The 14,643-nt window shown below is 53.3% G+C and overlaps 1 protein-coding gene across 5 annotated transcripts in view; it reads right to left on the reverse strand.

The window, feature by feature from the left end:
- The window catches only part of INPP5B (inositol polyphosphate-5-phosphatase B), a 47,609-nt gene extending 39,471 nt beyond the window's left edge, over positions 1-8,138 (reverse strand). The window contains exons 1-6 of one of the 5 annotated variants that reach the window (XM_044237843.1): positions 8,057-8,138; positions 7,259-7,341; positions 6,778-6,872; positions 5,582-5,679; positions 5,436-5,465; positions 4,502-4,612 (exon numbers count right to left, since the gene is read on the reverse strand). In XM_044237843.1, the coding sequence (XP_044093778.1) occupies positions 4,502-4,612; positions 5,436-5,465; positions 5,582-5,679; positions 6,778-6,872; positions 7,259-7,315 (391 nt within the window). In that variant the 5' untranslated portion in view covers positions 7,316-7,341; positions 8,057-8,138. Of the gene's footprint in view, positions 1-4,501; positions 4,613-5,435; positions 5,466-5,581; positions 5,680-6,777; positions 6,873-7,246; positions 7,342-8,056 lie in introns of those variants that run through there. The other 4 variants (XM_044237848.1, XM_044237846.1, XM_044237847.1 and 1 more) reach the window with 4 other exon arrangements.
- Positions 8,139-14,643: the final 6,505 nt, after the last annotated feature.

A 14,643-nucleotide genomic window follows, 5' to 3' on the forward strand; every position in this document is an offset into this window, starting at 1 on the left:
AATGCTGAGGCATGGGCTTGAAGGGCCTGTTTCACCTCTGCATGACTGTATTCCGGTGAACAAGTCGCTCAGCCTCCCGGGAGGGTCCCTAAGCCCGCTTCCCGGCGCAGTCGGTGCGTTTCAGATTCAAATGCAATAATAAATGTGAAAACAAAAGAAACCTTCCAGGCTAGACCCGCACCACTATGTGCCAATGCCTGCGCTTCCCTTTGTGTTACTCCTTATCCTCACAACTAACTTCAGGAGGTAGGGAACTATTACGCCATGGCAGCTGAACTCAGAGAGTCTAAGGTCAGGCAGTGGGAATTCAAATAGCTGTCAGTAGTAGGGAGCGGGTAGGGTGCTTTAATGGCCCATAATCTCCCTCAGCGACTTGTAAACTACTCCAAATAAACACACACTCTAAGTGAAAGGAGCGTGCTAGCTCTGGGATGTGCCTTCAAGACAAGGCCTCTCAATGACAAGCCTTCTGGTTCCCGCTTAATCAGACTGCCACTCCTTCCTAGAAAATTTTGAGTGGTTCTGTCTCTCACTCAAAACCAGTTCTGTCTCAGCCCCAAATGCTTTTGGTCTCCTATGCGCTTTTGCCTGGTCTTGTAAAACTGCACAAACCTGACCGAACTGAATTGGATTTGCAAGAGCATCATAATTGAAGACATTTGGGTTCCAGGCCCCAGTGTGGCACTGCCAGACACAGCTTTTAAATTCTTTTCAGCATTTACATACTGTTAACCCATCCTGCACCTCATCTGATCCTCACAAAACTCTTGGAATAGTCGGGAAGGGAGGTTCATATCTCCACTGTACAAATGATAAAGTCAAGGCCTAAAGAAATAAAACATACTGTTCACATTCACGACTAGGAAGTAGCGGAGCTGGGATCTGAACTGAAATTTCTGGACCCCGTGGGCATGAGTTAGAACCTGGGGTTGCAAATCTCATCATAGTACTTCCATCGATTAATGAGCTTAGGTAAGTTATTTACCTTCTCTATGTCAGTTTACTCATCTGTAAAACAGGGTATCTACTCTTCAGCATTGCTCAAAAGAAAGAACAGGAGAATGTGGTTGGTGTGCGTTGTCTAGATGTCTAGGAAAATATCTGGGACATAGTAGGTGTTCATTTCATTAGCTGCTTCTTTTCCCTAGCTGTGGTTTCTTGACCAAGGTAGTTCCACTCCCTGGCCTTTTGTGCTGCCCATTATCCACCAAGAACTGGGTGGAGAAAACCTATCTCCTTTCACCTTTCACCTCAGACCTCATCCTGGACTCCAGTCCCGTTATCTGTAAAATGCAAGGGTTGGGCTTGTAGACAGACACCCAAGAGCTTTCAGCAATGAGAGTCCCCTCTTCTCTGGGCCCCTCCCTGAGGAAGTCCACATGGGATGACTGCTCAGAGAAGAAATTGATTCAGTGCAGGTTCCTGCTGGTTGTCCCAAGTGTGGGCCCCAGAAGGCTGAACAGGGAAGATAGTGGATAGACACACACTTAAGCCTTAAAGAGGGAAGTCGTCCTCGACTCCTCTCTCTCCATCTTCACGCCGGCCTCAATTTCTATTCTTGCATTCAACATATATCCATGAAGGATCTACCAAGTGCCAAGCACTGTTCCAAACACTGGGGGTAAATTTGTGAACACAACTCAAACTCATTCCCCCTGGGGGGAACCTTCATTCCTTTCAGTCTGAACTCTCCAGGGCACACTTTGCTCCCTGTCCCCATTACCAGGCCCTAGCCTAAGCCTCAGTTTTGTTTGTTTGGGTTTTTTTCTTTTAAGATTTATTTATGGGGGGGAGGAGGGAAAGAGGGAGAGAGAATCTTAAGCAGTCTCCCTGCTGAGCATGGAGCCCAACATGGGGCTTGATCCCCCAGCCCCGAGATCATGACCAGAGTTGAAACCAACATCCAGGCACTCAAGTGACCGAGCTATCAGGCGCCCCTCCCAGCCTAAGTTTTTTACTCCTGAACCCCTGCAATACACTTCCGTTGACCTCCCTGCTCTCCCCTTCAGCACCAGTTTTCCAGGAAATGGGCACATTTTCCTACATGCAAATCCTACCTTGCCATTCCTTTGTTTAAAACTCCTACAGCTCCCCACAAGCTGTAGGGCAAAGTCCAAGGTCTTTGCTGGTTAGTTAAAACCCTTCCCTGAGCTGTCTGTGCTGGCCTCTCCTGGCTCAGCTTCCTCCACACCCTCCTACCCCACATTTGATCCCACCCAACAACCTTCTCTTGCCTCAGACAGCCCTTTCCCCCTTGTTGCCTGCCTGGGAAAAACCTCATTCACCTTTCCGCTCTCAGCTTACACGTCACCTCCCCCAACAAAGTTTTTCTTCATGGAGCCGTTCATATGGGATACAGTGGCGTGAGCTTAGGAAGCACTCGTAAAAGATTCTGCATCAAATCACAAGAGCTCGGGGCACCTGGGTGGCTCAGTACGTTAAGTATCTGACTTGGGTCATGATGTCAGGGTCATGGGATTGAGCCCCACATGGAGCCCTGCATCAGGCTTTGTGCTCAATGGGGAGTCAGCTGCCCCTTGTGTCTCTACCTCTGCTCCTCCTTTCCCCCTGCTCGTGTTCTCCTTCTGTCTCTCTCTCTCAAATAAATAAAATATTGAAAACAAGCAAACAAAACCCATAAAGAGCTCAAGCTCTGGAGAAGACTATCTAGTCCTGTCTAATCCTGACTCCATGGTTTACCAGCTGTGACCTAAGACACCTCTCTGAGCCTCAGGTGCCCAATCTGTAAAATGGAGGCATTGCTAACCCCTGCCTTGTAAGGCAGTGGTAAGGAAAATGGTGTAATGCATGAAAAGGTTCGAACACATGCATCAACAGTGGATGTTGGCTAAGTTATGGACCCTCTCCTACAGAAAGATGAACCGGTTTCTGAGCTCCAACTATTTATGCTATTATGCTATTTAATTCTCATACTTCATGAGGGAGATATTCTTGATATACACAAGTCTACAAGTCAAGGTTCAGACAGGTAAGGTGGTTTGCCCCAAGTCACACACAGCTAGGGATCCGCAAAGATAGGTTTCAAAGGCAAGGGGCTGTGTAGCTTCAAGGTCCGTGCTCTTTGCTATTAACTATTATGATCCCTCCTACAGGATGGCACAACAGATAGCGGACTGGGCTTCTATTACCCCTCCTACATCTACTACTGATAACCATAATATGAGTTATCCATATTAGTTGAAGCTTTGGAGACAAATTTCCCCCTGCTCGTAGGGTAAACTTTAAACCCCTTAACCAGGGGGGCGCCTGGGTGGCTCAGTGGGTTGAAGCCTCTGCCTTCGGGTTGGGTCATGGTCCCAGGGTCCTGAGATTGAGCCCCACATTGGGCTCTCTGCTCAGTGGGGAGCCTGCTTCCTTCTCCCTCTGTGCCTGCCTCTCTGCCTACTTGTGGTCTCTGTCTTTCAAATAAGTAAATAAATCTTTAAAACAACAACAACAAAACCCTTAACCAGGCATTCAAGGCTCGTAATTTTGTTTCTACTTCCTTTTCCCACGTATGCCAGGTTGCACCCAAAGCCAGTCTCCTGGGGCACCTGGGTGGCTCAGTGGGTTGAGCCTATGCCTTCTGCTCAGGTCATGATCTCAAGGTCCTGGGATTGAGCTCCACATTGGGCTCTCTGCTCAGCAGGCAGCCTGCTTCCCCCACCCCCGGCCCCTGCCTGCCTCTCCACCTACTTGTGATCTCTCTCTCTGTCAAATAAATAAATAAAAACTTTTTAAAAAAAATAAATAAATAAAAGCCAGTCTCCTTCCTGGCGTACCATGTAGCTAAGTTGGAACCCCCTGGACGGTCAGTGTCTGTGGTGAGACCATGATGGAAGGAAGGCGTCCCCCACCCCATTCCCACAGAGACAAGGTGTTGGCTGGAAAGGAAACAAGTAACAGTATTCGGTAACACCTAAGGCCAGCACCTGGTGGCTGGGATTTGCATGTTCTGTGGCTAATCCTCTGTTCTGTACAAACTCTCCTTTCCCTGCCTGGCTGAAATCCTGCTCTAAACAAATTTTTCCCCAGAAACCATGAACCTCTCACTGCTAAGCCAAAGCTAGACTCGTTCCTCAACTGCAGTGGGAGAGAGAGCAGGGTTCAAGGGCAGGAGAGCCCACGTACCCAACCTCTCTTGGTTCCAGCTGTGGTTGCCAGAGAGAGGGAAGATGGGTCTCTAGAAGCTTCTGAACCGCCAACTTGTAAGAGATTCTGCATCAGAATCACAGCCTTCCCTGTGCAGCCCTGCCCAGAGCCAGGAGGACAAAGAGGACTGTGCTGGATGTAAAACTAGGGTCTGGAAATGGGAAACCAGAAATGCAAACACATGTTTGGTTCGTGGCCTGAGGGCACTCTGGCCTCCTGCCAGCAACTTTGAGAAGGCACAGAAACTGTGGAGTATGGGGCCAAAGGGTGGAAAGTCAACTGGCAGCAAGTAGGTCAGTGCCCAGCCAACGCCCCCACCCCACCCCAGAGAACCTGGGGTCTTACCTACCTGGACAGGCCTTGGCAACTTCTTGGAGGAACATCCTGGTGTGTGAACCGAAGGGCAGCAGGAACACGAGGCTGAGCTCCGCCGTGTCCAGCTGGACGGTCACATCTGAGCCTACACAGGGGAGGTGGAAATTGAGCCCTTGGCCTCTAGGAACCAAGGGCTAAGGCTGGAGGCCCCAAAATGGAAGAGAATCAGTCCCCCAAGATCCCAAATCTCCTTTGGCCTGTAAGCAGTTCACCCATACGAAGTTACTTAATTTCTCTCGGCCTCCATTACCTCGTCCATAAACTAGGGATGACAACAGTAATAACCTCACAGAGTTGTGAGGAAAGCAGCCTGTGATGCCTGTGAAGCTCCTAGCACAGTGCCTGGCACAAGAAAACCAGCGATTAGATGTTCATTCCTGTTGTTCTTACCACTGCCCCCACTACTGCAGTCTAGCCAAGGAGATGAACATTAAACAGATTCACAGTGATAATTAAATCACCGTGAGTGCCACAGACCGGCGAAGATGAGAAAAAGGAACGGGTATGCATGAGGCTCAGACAATTTCAGGGGGCTCAACTCAACCTTCCTGGAGAAAGCCCAGTGTGGACTGAAGCCCCGAAGGATGAGTTGGCTAAGTGAAAGCAGGTGTGGGGTCCTTCAGGAGGAGGGTACAGCATGGGCAGGGGCTTGGTGGAGGTGGGGTAGGGGGTGGAGGGGGCGGGGAGCGTGTCATGTTCACGGTGATGGAAGCCATCCAGAGGATTCCAAGCACAGCAAGGAGGAGGAAAATGGTGGAACCCAGGCCAGAGAGGTGGACGGGCCTGATCCTGCAGCGTCCTGCTTGCCACAGGAAGGACATCACCATGCTCTTATTTTACACCATTCTTCTCTCTGCAGCTCCTCTACCCCCGTCCCAGCTGGGACTCACGCTGAAAGGACCACTCACCAAGAATGTAGAGTTCGCCATCTGGGGACACTGTGGGGAGGGAAAGGCAAAAGCCCTTAGCCGTGGAGCACCCTAGCCCCTGCAAGGGCAGACATGACCCAGGGACCCAGAGGAGAGGGACTCATACCGCCCAGCCCCTGTAGCACCTTCTTCCAGCGTAAAATCCCGTGAGACTGGCACTATCTGGTCCAAAGAGACATCGTCCCCCGTAATGGCCATCCTCCGATGCGTATACAGGAAGAGACTAAGGGCAGGAAGCAGCAGTGAAGACGGGGCTCCCTAACTGTCCCTTAAGCCTTACGTGCTCACACTCCCTCCTTGGTCCCTAGGGTCGTGCTGGTGGTGCCCAGCGATGCATAGTCCTCATGCCCTCTCTGTCCATGGTGCCCATCAGAGACCACCATTCTATGGATAGGTCCTCGAAGCTGAACATGTCTCATCTGGGGGACGTCCCTGCTTTGTGTGTAAAACACATGCGTGATCTAGCCATTGCCTGTGACAGCAACAGTACAACTTCAGCCGCCCCCTTCCCTCTCTGACCACAATTTTGCTATCTGCAAAGTGAGGGTGGTAGATTAGAAAATGTCTCATGCCTCTCCCTCCTGGCTCTGAGACCGTGAGGCTCACTTTCTGGCTCTGAGACCTTTGATAAGGAGTCTTCATTCTCTCTCTGCTTCTGTGTAATACGTAGGCATTAGTAGCAACATTTACTGGGTACTTTCTGTGTCCTTCACAGGGTCTGAGACATGTTACGTGTACTGACCCACTCTAATCTTTAATCTGGACAAACTGAGGGACAGAGTTTGCTTGCTCCAGATCATGGGGCTCAGGGGCGTGGGTGGCTCATTCGATTAAGCGTCCGACTCTTGATGTTGTGACCCTGAGCCACACTCGGGTCACACTCTCGGACATAGAACCCTGAGTGGGGCTCCGTGTTGTGGAGCCTGTTTGAGATGCTCTCTTGCCCTCTCCCTCTGCCCCTCTCCCACCCCACTGGCTCGCATGCTCTCTCCCTAAAACAAAAAGAAAAAAAAGTCACGTGGCTCAGAAGTAATAAAACCTGGATTTGAATCCAGGCAGAAAGAGCATGCAGCTCAAGATCCGAGCAAGTACACGAAGTCATCTGTGCGTGAGGCGTTCCTTCATCAGACTGTTGAGGATTTTATAAGCTAATACACATGAAGGGCTTAGAATATAACGTTCAAAGTATTTAAATATCATTAGTATAATTAATCTCTAAGACTTAAGACTGGGCCCCAGAGGGATGGCTGAAGTCCAGCTGGAGGGTATGGTGAAGGATAACCCTGAGGCCTGACAGGCAAGGACCAAACCCCTCACTTACGCATGTTCCTGGCCACCTTGTTTCGGGCGGTGACGCACGAGTCCCAGGAGGCGGCTCTGTCTGCTGTCTCCCTCACACAGCACACCTTGTAGTGCCTGCTGCGTAGGGTCAAGGGAAACCAAAACAAAACCCGAGGCCAGGCCTCTGCCAGCCCAGCCCAGCCCAGCCCACCTTCCCTGCCTTTCCATCGCTCACCCAGATTCGCTGTGTGACCTTGGGTGAGTCACTTCACTTCTCTGATTCTTCCTCATCGGTGACATGGGGACTGATAACCCCCAATTAATAGTAGGTTGGGAGGATAACAGAGTATTTAAAGCACAGGGCAGAGTCCAGGACTGAGCAAGTACTTAGTAAATACTGGTTTCCTTCTCCCCGATGCCAGAGAGAGGGAGGAGAGCAGACAGATACATAGACAGGTCCGTTCCACTGCCCAGGGTCAGGGTGGGTGCTGGGGCTGGGAGCTCCGTGCTGGGAAGGATATGATGATGCAGTATTCCCCCTCAGCCAGGGTCTCCTGGATCGCCACAGACTGGTCCATGCTGAGCCCTGCTGGGCAGACACACCCTGGAGAGCAGCAGATAGGAGCCCCCTTTGGTCAACATGTTACCCAGGAGGTGATGGAGCTGCCGCAGAAGGCTGGGGGGCAGCCTTCCCTAAGAGGGGCCCTTGTAAAGGGAGAGGGTAGAGGAGGCCTGACCATCCTCTTCCTCCTCCTTAGATGGGCCTTTTAGTTTCCAGGGGGAGGGGCCATCTCATTGGCCCTGGAGGGATGTACAATTTGTTGTACCACCCTTTGTCTGGAAGGGCATCCAGTTGTTTCTGAGTGGGGTCCTGTCAACTAGTTGGAAGGTGGGCGTCTTTTCCCCTTACTGGAGAGGGAGACACAGTCCCACTGCCCCTGGGATAGAGCTCTGTCTCCCTTTGTGGGGAGCAGTAGTGGTCCTCTCTGGGAGGCACCTTTCTGGGAGGTGTCCATGGTGTGTCTGCATGGGTTTGGGGGGAAATGTCCTATTCCCAGGAAGGGAGGTGTCTCATCCTGGACAAGGACCCCAGTCCTGTTCCTCTTTCGTTGGAGACAGGAAAAAACATCCCATTGCTCCTTGGTCCTCCCGCCCGCCCAGCAGGCCTCATTGCATCAGCCACAGGCCAGGGGGGTGTCCAGTAGTGACAGCCACAGGATAAGGGTCTCAGCCCTCAGTTTGCCCACTCCCTCCTGCCCAGCTCTGCCCTGGCTTCCCCGCTCCGCACCTGCTCCCAGCCCCCTACCATTGTCACCTACCTCCTGAGCTGTCACCGCTGGGTACGTGGGACACTGCGGCCCTGGCTGGCGAGGGACTACGTTTCCCAGTAGCCTTTGCGCCACAAGATGGTCAGCCAGCCTGCAAGTCCCAGCATGCCCGCACCAATCACAGGGGTGCTGGTGGGGGGGGGCTCACCCCCACCTCCACTCCCCACCCCCATTAACTCCTTAGGTCCTGGGCTATGCTGGGTTTCCCGTTCCGGAAGGTTTTCTTAATGACTGCTCTAACCTCTACCCCTGCCCTCTAAGTCTTGGGGCCAGAGCTCCCCGCCCAGGGCCGGGAAGGAAGACAGCCACGTCTTCCTTAAGGGAAAAAAAGAATGCATTTTCACTTTCTCCTCTATTACGTCCTTAATTCCTCTCTCCCCCGCTGGCCAGCTCTTGCCTCGACTGGAACGCTTTCTCCCCACAGAACTACCTTGTCCTAGCTTGAAGAACAGCACTGTTGAAGAACCATCGCCTCAGTTTCCCAGATGGAGAAACTGAAGATCAGAGAGGTTAAACAGCGTGACCAAAGCCCTGCAGCTAGCAAGTGGCAAAACTGGGCTCAGTTAAAGTCTCGCTCCAGCTTCCATGCATTGATCCTGCCACTCACTGCCACCTTTCCTCCTTTCTCTCTGTGTGCGTGATGTCTGTGCGTGACGTGTGTGTGATGGGAGCACCTGGTCCTGCCTGCCTCATGGGACTGCTGGAAGACCATGGATGTGAGTGTGCTTTGTAAAGGGGGTTACCCTGTTCCTGGGCACTGCCAGGAAGAGACCCAGAGACTCAATCCTCCTCCTTCTCCTTCTCCCCCACCTCTGGGAGGAGAGAGGACTTGGAAGGGAGTCCCTCAGCTCTCAAGACAGCCTATTACTCTCAAGCCTCCTCCCCTGATGTATGCACTTTCTCCTTTTGGGCCTTGATTTCTGCATCTAGGATAAGGAGTTTCCCCCAGATGGAAGAAAGGGGCCACCTCCGATATGGGAGTCCAGGACGAGTCTCTCACCCTGTTGGCTATGTCACTGTAAGCTGAAAGCTCCCTGAGGAGAGGGCTATGTCTTTTCCATATCACCCAGTGCGGTTTCTGGCACAGTTGGCCCGCAGACTGTGTTTACTGAGTCAGGGAATTAATGAATTGTCCTAATGAATACATCTTCTCTTAAGCTTTGACCCAAACGAAAGGGTCAGTCCTGGGGAAGGAGTGGCCACTGTGACCTCAAACCAGTGCCCCTTCTCTTTCACTAAGCTGAGAGTTGCTGCCCTAATGGCCAGTCCAACTCTACACATGGAAACAGCTTCCAGAAACAGATGGTGCCTTCTTCCCAGTCTCCTTTTGCCAGAAATCCACAACTCAAATGGACCTCAGGTTTATTTGAATTTGATTTCAAATTTATGTGGGGGATGAGGAGAAAGTGAATTGATTCAGACCCTTAGGGATAAAGCGGGTGGGGTCACCAGGAAAGTAGGGGAACCCCAATTCCTCCCCACTCTTAATGACAAAAGCTAGGGAAGAAGGTCTGGGAAAGGTGGATGGGGCCAGACTTTGGTGTCCTCCCATTTGATGGGGGTCAGGAGAGAGGTTCTGTTTTTCCAGACAAACTCCAGCCTCTCCCTGGAACTGGTGCTGAGGCCCTGCCCCCTTGGAGTGCACCAAGTTCAGGCCCAGGCCCTGGGAGGGAGAAGTGGGGATCCTGGAATCCAGGCTGTGGACTCCATCAAACCTTTTCACTAAAGATATAGCTGCAGTTATCCGAGCTGGGGTGGGACTGGGGGCTTGCAGGGACTATGGGGTCTTCTTAGCTGCTGCTTCTGGGTTCTGCTGGGTCCAGCTGGAGGAGTGGGAAGGGAGCAAGGCAGAGTGGAGGAGTAGCAGTATGGACCCAGCCAAGGCCCAGGGCAGGGGTCTCCTAGTGAAGATTCCCATCCAGTTGGAGGCAGTTGCCTGGGATTGAGGCTTGGCAGCACCCCTCCTAGCAGGGATGAACCACAGCCCTGGGACCCCCCAGAGGTCCCTGCCATGCAGGCTTGGCTGCAGCCCACAGTATGGCTTGAGCTGGACCAGTTGAGCTGCAAGAAAAGATGGGACCATTTATACTCCACTTGCCCCTGGCCCCCACTCACCGAGGCAGAAAGTGCTAAGTGGGTCATGTGTGGAGCTGAACCTCCCTGGTCCCCCAGCTCCCTCCCCACAAGGTCAACCAGCCAGGCCCCAGAGAACATACAGGGTGAGCAGAAACAAGGAAGCCTACCATGGAGACTTGGGAAATCCCAGCTGCTGCCCTGGATTTAGTATAACTCAGAGCTGAGAGGGACAAGCATGCTGGACCCCAGGCAGCCTAGCCCCCAGCAGGTCTAGCTCCAGCCAGATTCTTCAGCTGCTGACCTCCTCTGTGCAAGCAGGAGAAGAAAGGGCACAGTTTGAGGGAGGACAGCCCTGCAATCTTTGGAGTACTCCCAGTGCTCACGGAACAACCATCCAAACCCTCAGGGCCCAGGGTCAGAGCTTTCTGCCCTTCGAAGAAGTCCCTCCCTTGCAAGAGAAGGTGGCATAGGTTTTCCCCTGCAAGAGAAGGTGAAGGCAGGCTGAGAGGCTGGGAAGTCCATTCGGGCTGAACAGGGCGTGAATGTTGCACAGAAGCAAGGAGACTTCTTGCTTGTGTCTGTCCGTTGGTCCAAGCCCCCACTCTTTTCCTGGCCTCTGCCTCCCAGAGCAGGCAGGTGTGAAAGGGGCTCCCTCCCTAGTGGGAAGCAGCTTGTCCCTGGAATGGTCAAGTGGCCTAGCCCTGGAAGCCCAGCAGGGCTGCCTAGGCAAGTGTTGAGATACCTCCGCTGCAGGGGAGTATGGTGGTAACTGCTCTTTGAAGTCCCAGCCCCCACCCCAGAAATGGCTTACATTTGGGAGGGGGGCAGTCACAACCGCAAACTCCCCACTGTGCTGCCAGCTTGGACCAGCTTCCACGGAGCTTGTGGGAAGGGGAGTGCTGGTGGGGAGAGGGGGAAGGAGGGGCTGGGAGGGGTAAACTGGGGGGGGTGGAGCCCCAAAAGTATAAAGCTCAAACTTGGGGAGTGGTGAGGAGAGTAGATTCCAAAGGTAAGGAAGGGTCAGCCTGGCCAGGCTTAGAGGTTAGGGTGTTGCTAGAGGCTGAGGGTTGGTGAAAACTGAGCTCAGGCTCAAGGGCTTTTCAAAGAGTGGGTATCACATTTGGGGGCTCGTAGGTGGGCAAGGCTCAGAGCTCAAGGGGCCAGTGGGAGAAGTCAGAGCAGGGGCAATGGCTCTGGCCCCAGGCTGGTGGGGCTGCTCTGCTGAGGCTGGCTCAGAAAGTACTGAGTCCTGTGGGCTGCCACTGCGGCCCCACACAGAGCAAAGGCCTGGGCTGGCAGCCTGCTGTTGGCCCGGCAGGCAAGGGCTAGGACTGGTTTCATTTCCCCCATAACTGAGGTTGCACTGGGCTGCCTATGTATTGGGCAGCACTGAGTCGAATCAGCTGGAAGAATAGAGTGTGGGGATTCTGGGAGGAATATGGATGGCTAGTCCTGGACCAAGCTCAACCCCCTGCCCCAACACCAGTCCTGGACCAAGCTCAACCCCCTGCACCAACCCCAGTCCTGGACCAAGCTCAACCCCCTGCCCCAACCCCAGTCCTGGACCAAGCTCAACCCCCTGCACCAACCCCAGCAACTGACTCCTCTTCTTCCCGTCAGCATCTCTCTTCCAGCGCCTTACCACTGCATGCAGGGTCAGCAGCAGCGCAGCCCCGCCCTTCACCTCCCAGCAAGGATGCTCCCATGCTCCCCACGCTCTTTGCCTCCTGGTAGCCCATCTGTCCAGAGCTGTGCATATCTGCGGACAGGCTTGAACCCTGTGGCTCTATTCCCATGGGGTGAAGGCATCAGGAGGCTTTCTCCTCCTGGACAGGAGCAGGGGTCAGCTGGCTTCACCCCAGGTTCTGGGCTACCAGTTAAGACCTGCAGGAGAGGAGGAGAAGGAGGGGGGGGCCACTGCGGGGGCAGCCAGTTCAAGGGTCATAAGTCAAGGAAGGGTCAAGTGAAAGAGGTCATGAGGTCAGGGAGAAGGAGGGGCAGTCCCAGGTCCAGCAACAGTCATGAGTTAGGGTTGGTCACAGAGGACAGCTACTTCTGAGCAAAGCAGCCGAATGGCTACTGCTGGCCACAGGCATCTTCTGTCGAAGTGCTGTTGGAGCCAGAGAGTGAAAGACCCAGCTGAGGGCTACACACACGAGGGGCAGAGGCAGTGCTTGGGATCCAAGGTGCTGATGTGAGGCTTGGCCGGAGGGGCCACGTCACTCTCTACTTTCACCCCTTCTAATTTTATTCTTCTTTTGTAAGTAATCTCTACTCCCAACATGGGGTTCGAACTCACGACCCTGAGATCAAGAGTCACACGCTCTAAGTACTAAGCCAGCCAGGTGCCCCTACTTTCACCTCTTCTTACCACCAGGCGCCTCAGTCTCTCTGCTGCTCCCCTCCCCTCCAACACCATAAGCAAGAGGCAGCTCTCACATCAACACCTGTCCAAGGGGAACTGTTTCCTAAAGTGAATAGGTCAAGAGAAAGGCCCAGAGGCTCTCCGGACGCCTGTGTCCATGTGAAAGGAAGGGCTTCCCACATAAGGCTCTTTTCCTCCTCCCTGGTTTGGGTAGATAAGGCTGGAGGGACAGCTCGATTGTGAGGGGGCGGGGCACTCAGAGAATAACCTGGCTGGTTAGCTCAGCTGCCTTACTTTTGGCTCTTGCCCATCTACTTTAGATTGCGCACCTCTCCATGCATAGAGAGCACATTCCCAATATTCCCAGTGCCATACCACTCCCCTCGCCATCGACCTACTTGCACACCTGAGGCTACGTGTGCATGCTGCAGCCGCTGGAATCACTTGTCAGCTCCGGGACTTCCTTCCCACATTGCCGCCACTGGAGCCATGGGGGCCACAGTAGGATGTCCAGACCGTAGCCAGATGGAGGAATTAAAGCCAGTTGGCAGCACTGGCAGATTGAAGGACCCCCATCCCAGAGTCCCACTGGGACATGCCTGTTTGTGTAGATCAGAAGCCTGGTGGGGAGAGAGGACTCTCAGGAGCGACAGAAGGGTGGGGAGGCCGTGTTCGTCCAGAACCCACCTGGAATGGGAGAACTTGGGCTGGCTGGTGGTCGAAAGGGTGGTGTGCGGGGAGAGCCCACAGGTCCATTCTTACCATGAGAACTCTGGGGTGAGGCTGCGGGTAGGATCCGAACAATGAGGGGTAGCCATCGTCCCAAGGATAACGTAATGCAGAGGGAGGGGAAACATGGTGGAATCCTGCTCACTTCCCCAGCACATTGGTTACGTTTATGGTACTCTTCCTTGTGAAGCCCGCCAGCTCAAGTTGACCCCCGGGAAGGGATCAGAAGGAAAGTGGAGAAATGGGATGGCCAGTTGGGTCTGGACACAGATGAATGGGCTTTCCTCTCAGGGGTGGGACCAAGAAGACTCCTGTTTCTGGGAGTTTCATCCCAGGATCAGCCTCTGGGTTCAGTTTCCTGCCAGCCTTCCTTCTCTGATGAGCAGCCTTTCTTCTTGAAGAGGGATCGGAGTCCCCTGTTCTCAGCAGGAAGCACCCTGGTCTCCACCAGGAGGTGGAGGTTCAGACTCCACATCTAAGGCAGAGAGTCCTATAAGACTCAGGAACCAAGAATGGATTTCGGGGCATTCGTGAAGCTTAAAAATGGAGCGCATAGTACCTATGCACATGTATTTTCCTGGGGAGAAAATCCACACAATTTTTCTTTGTATTTCCTTTTTTTTTTTTTTTTTTTTAAGATTTTATTTGTCAGAGAGAGAGCACACAGAAGCTGGGAGAGGAGCAGGCAGAGGAAGCAGACTCCTTGCTGATCAGAGAGCCTGATGAGGAGCTTAATCCCAGGACCCTGAGATCATGACCCAAGCCAAAGGCAGATACTCAGTGGAGCCACTCAGGTGTCCTCATCTTTGTATTTTCCAAAGAAATCTAGGATCCCAGAAAGATGAAGGATTACTGCTGTAAGCCAGGGAAGAACCATCCCGCTCCTGCCTGAGCCAGTCAGGGCGCTGAGCGGGAACCCTGTTCTTGATATGGCAGAGCCCCTGAAGTCCAGATTTCAAAGCGTTCCCTCTGTGAGAACCGGTTCTGCCAGTCTGGCCGAGCCTCTGCTGATAGCTCCATGCCCCCTGGGCCTGGTGCAGTTGGCCAGCGGGCTTTCTCCCTGCCCAGGCTGTCACTGGGCCTCCATACCCCTGCTTCTGCCCCCACTCACCATCTCACCTCCACCTAATCCTCAAGGTTTGTAAATCAAGCCGGGACATGGAAGGCACTAAAAAATATTTGGATGAATGTAACAAAGAAGAAAAGGATCCATAGCTGCTACAGGAAGGACCCCCGGGTTCCTCCAAGACTGCTCTGGTGCCCAGTTCGCAGGGCGGTAGTTACCTGGGCAAGGGTGATGGCAGGACTCCTCGGAACCTGATCTGCCTCCCCTCCCCGCAGTAGAAGACGGGTCCCTGCACTGACCCTGGGATCCAGGTACCCACTCCCACAGAGGAGGTTCCGAGGG

This window comes from Neovison vison, chromosome 2 (assembly GCF_020171115.1).
Source record: "Neovison vison isolate M4711 chromosome 2, ASM_NN_V1, whole genome shotgun sequence".
NCBI lineage: Eukaryota > Metazoa > Chordata > Mammalia > Carnivora > Mustelidae > Neogale > Neogale vison.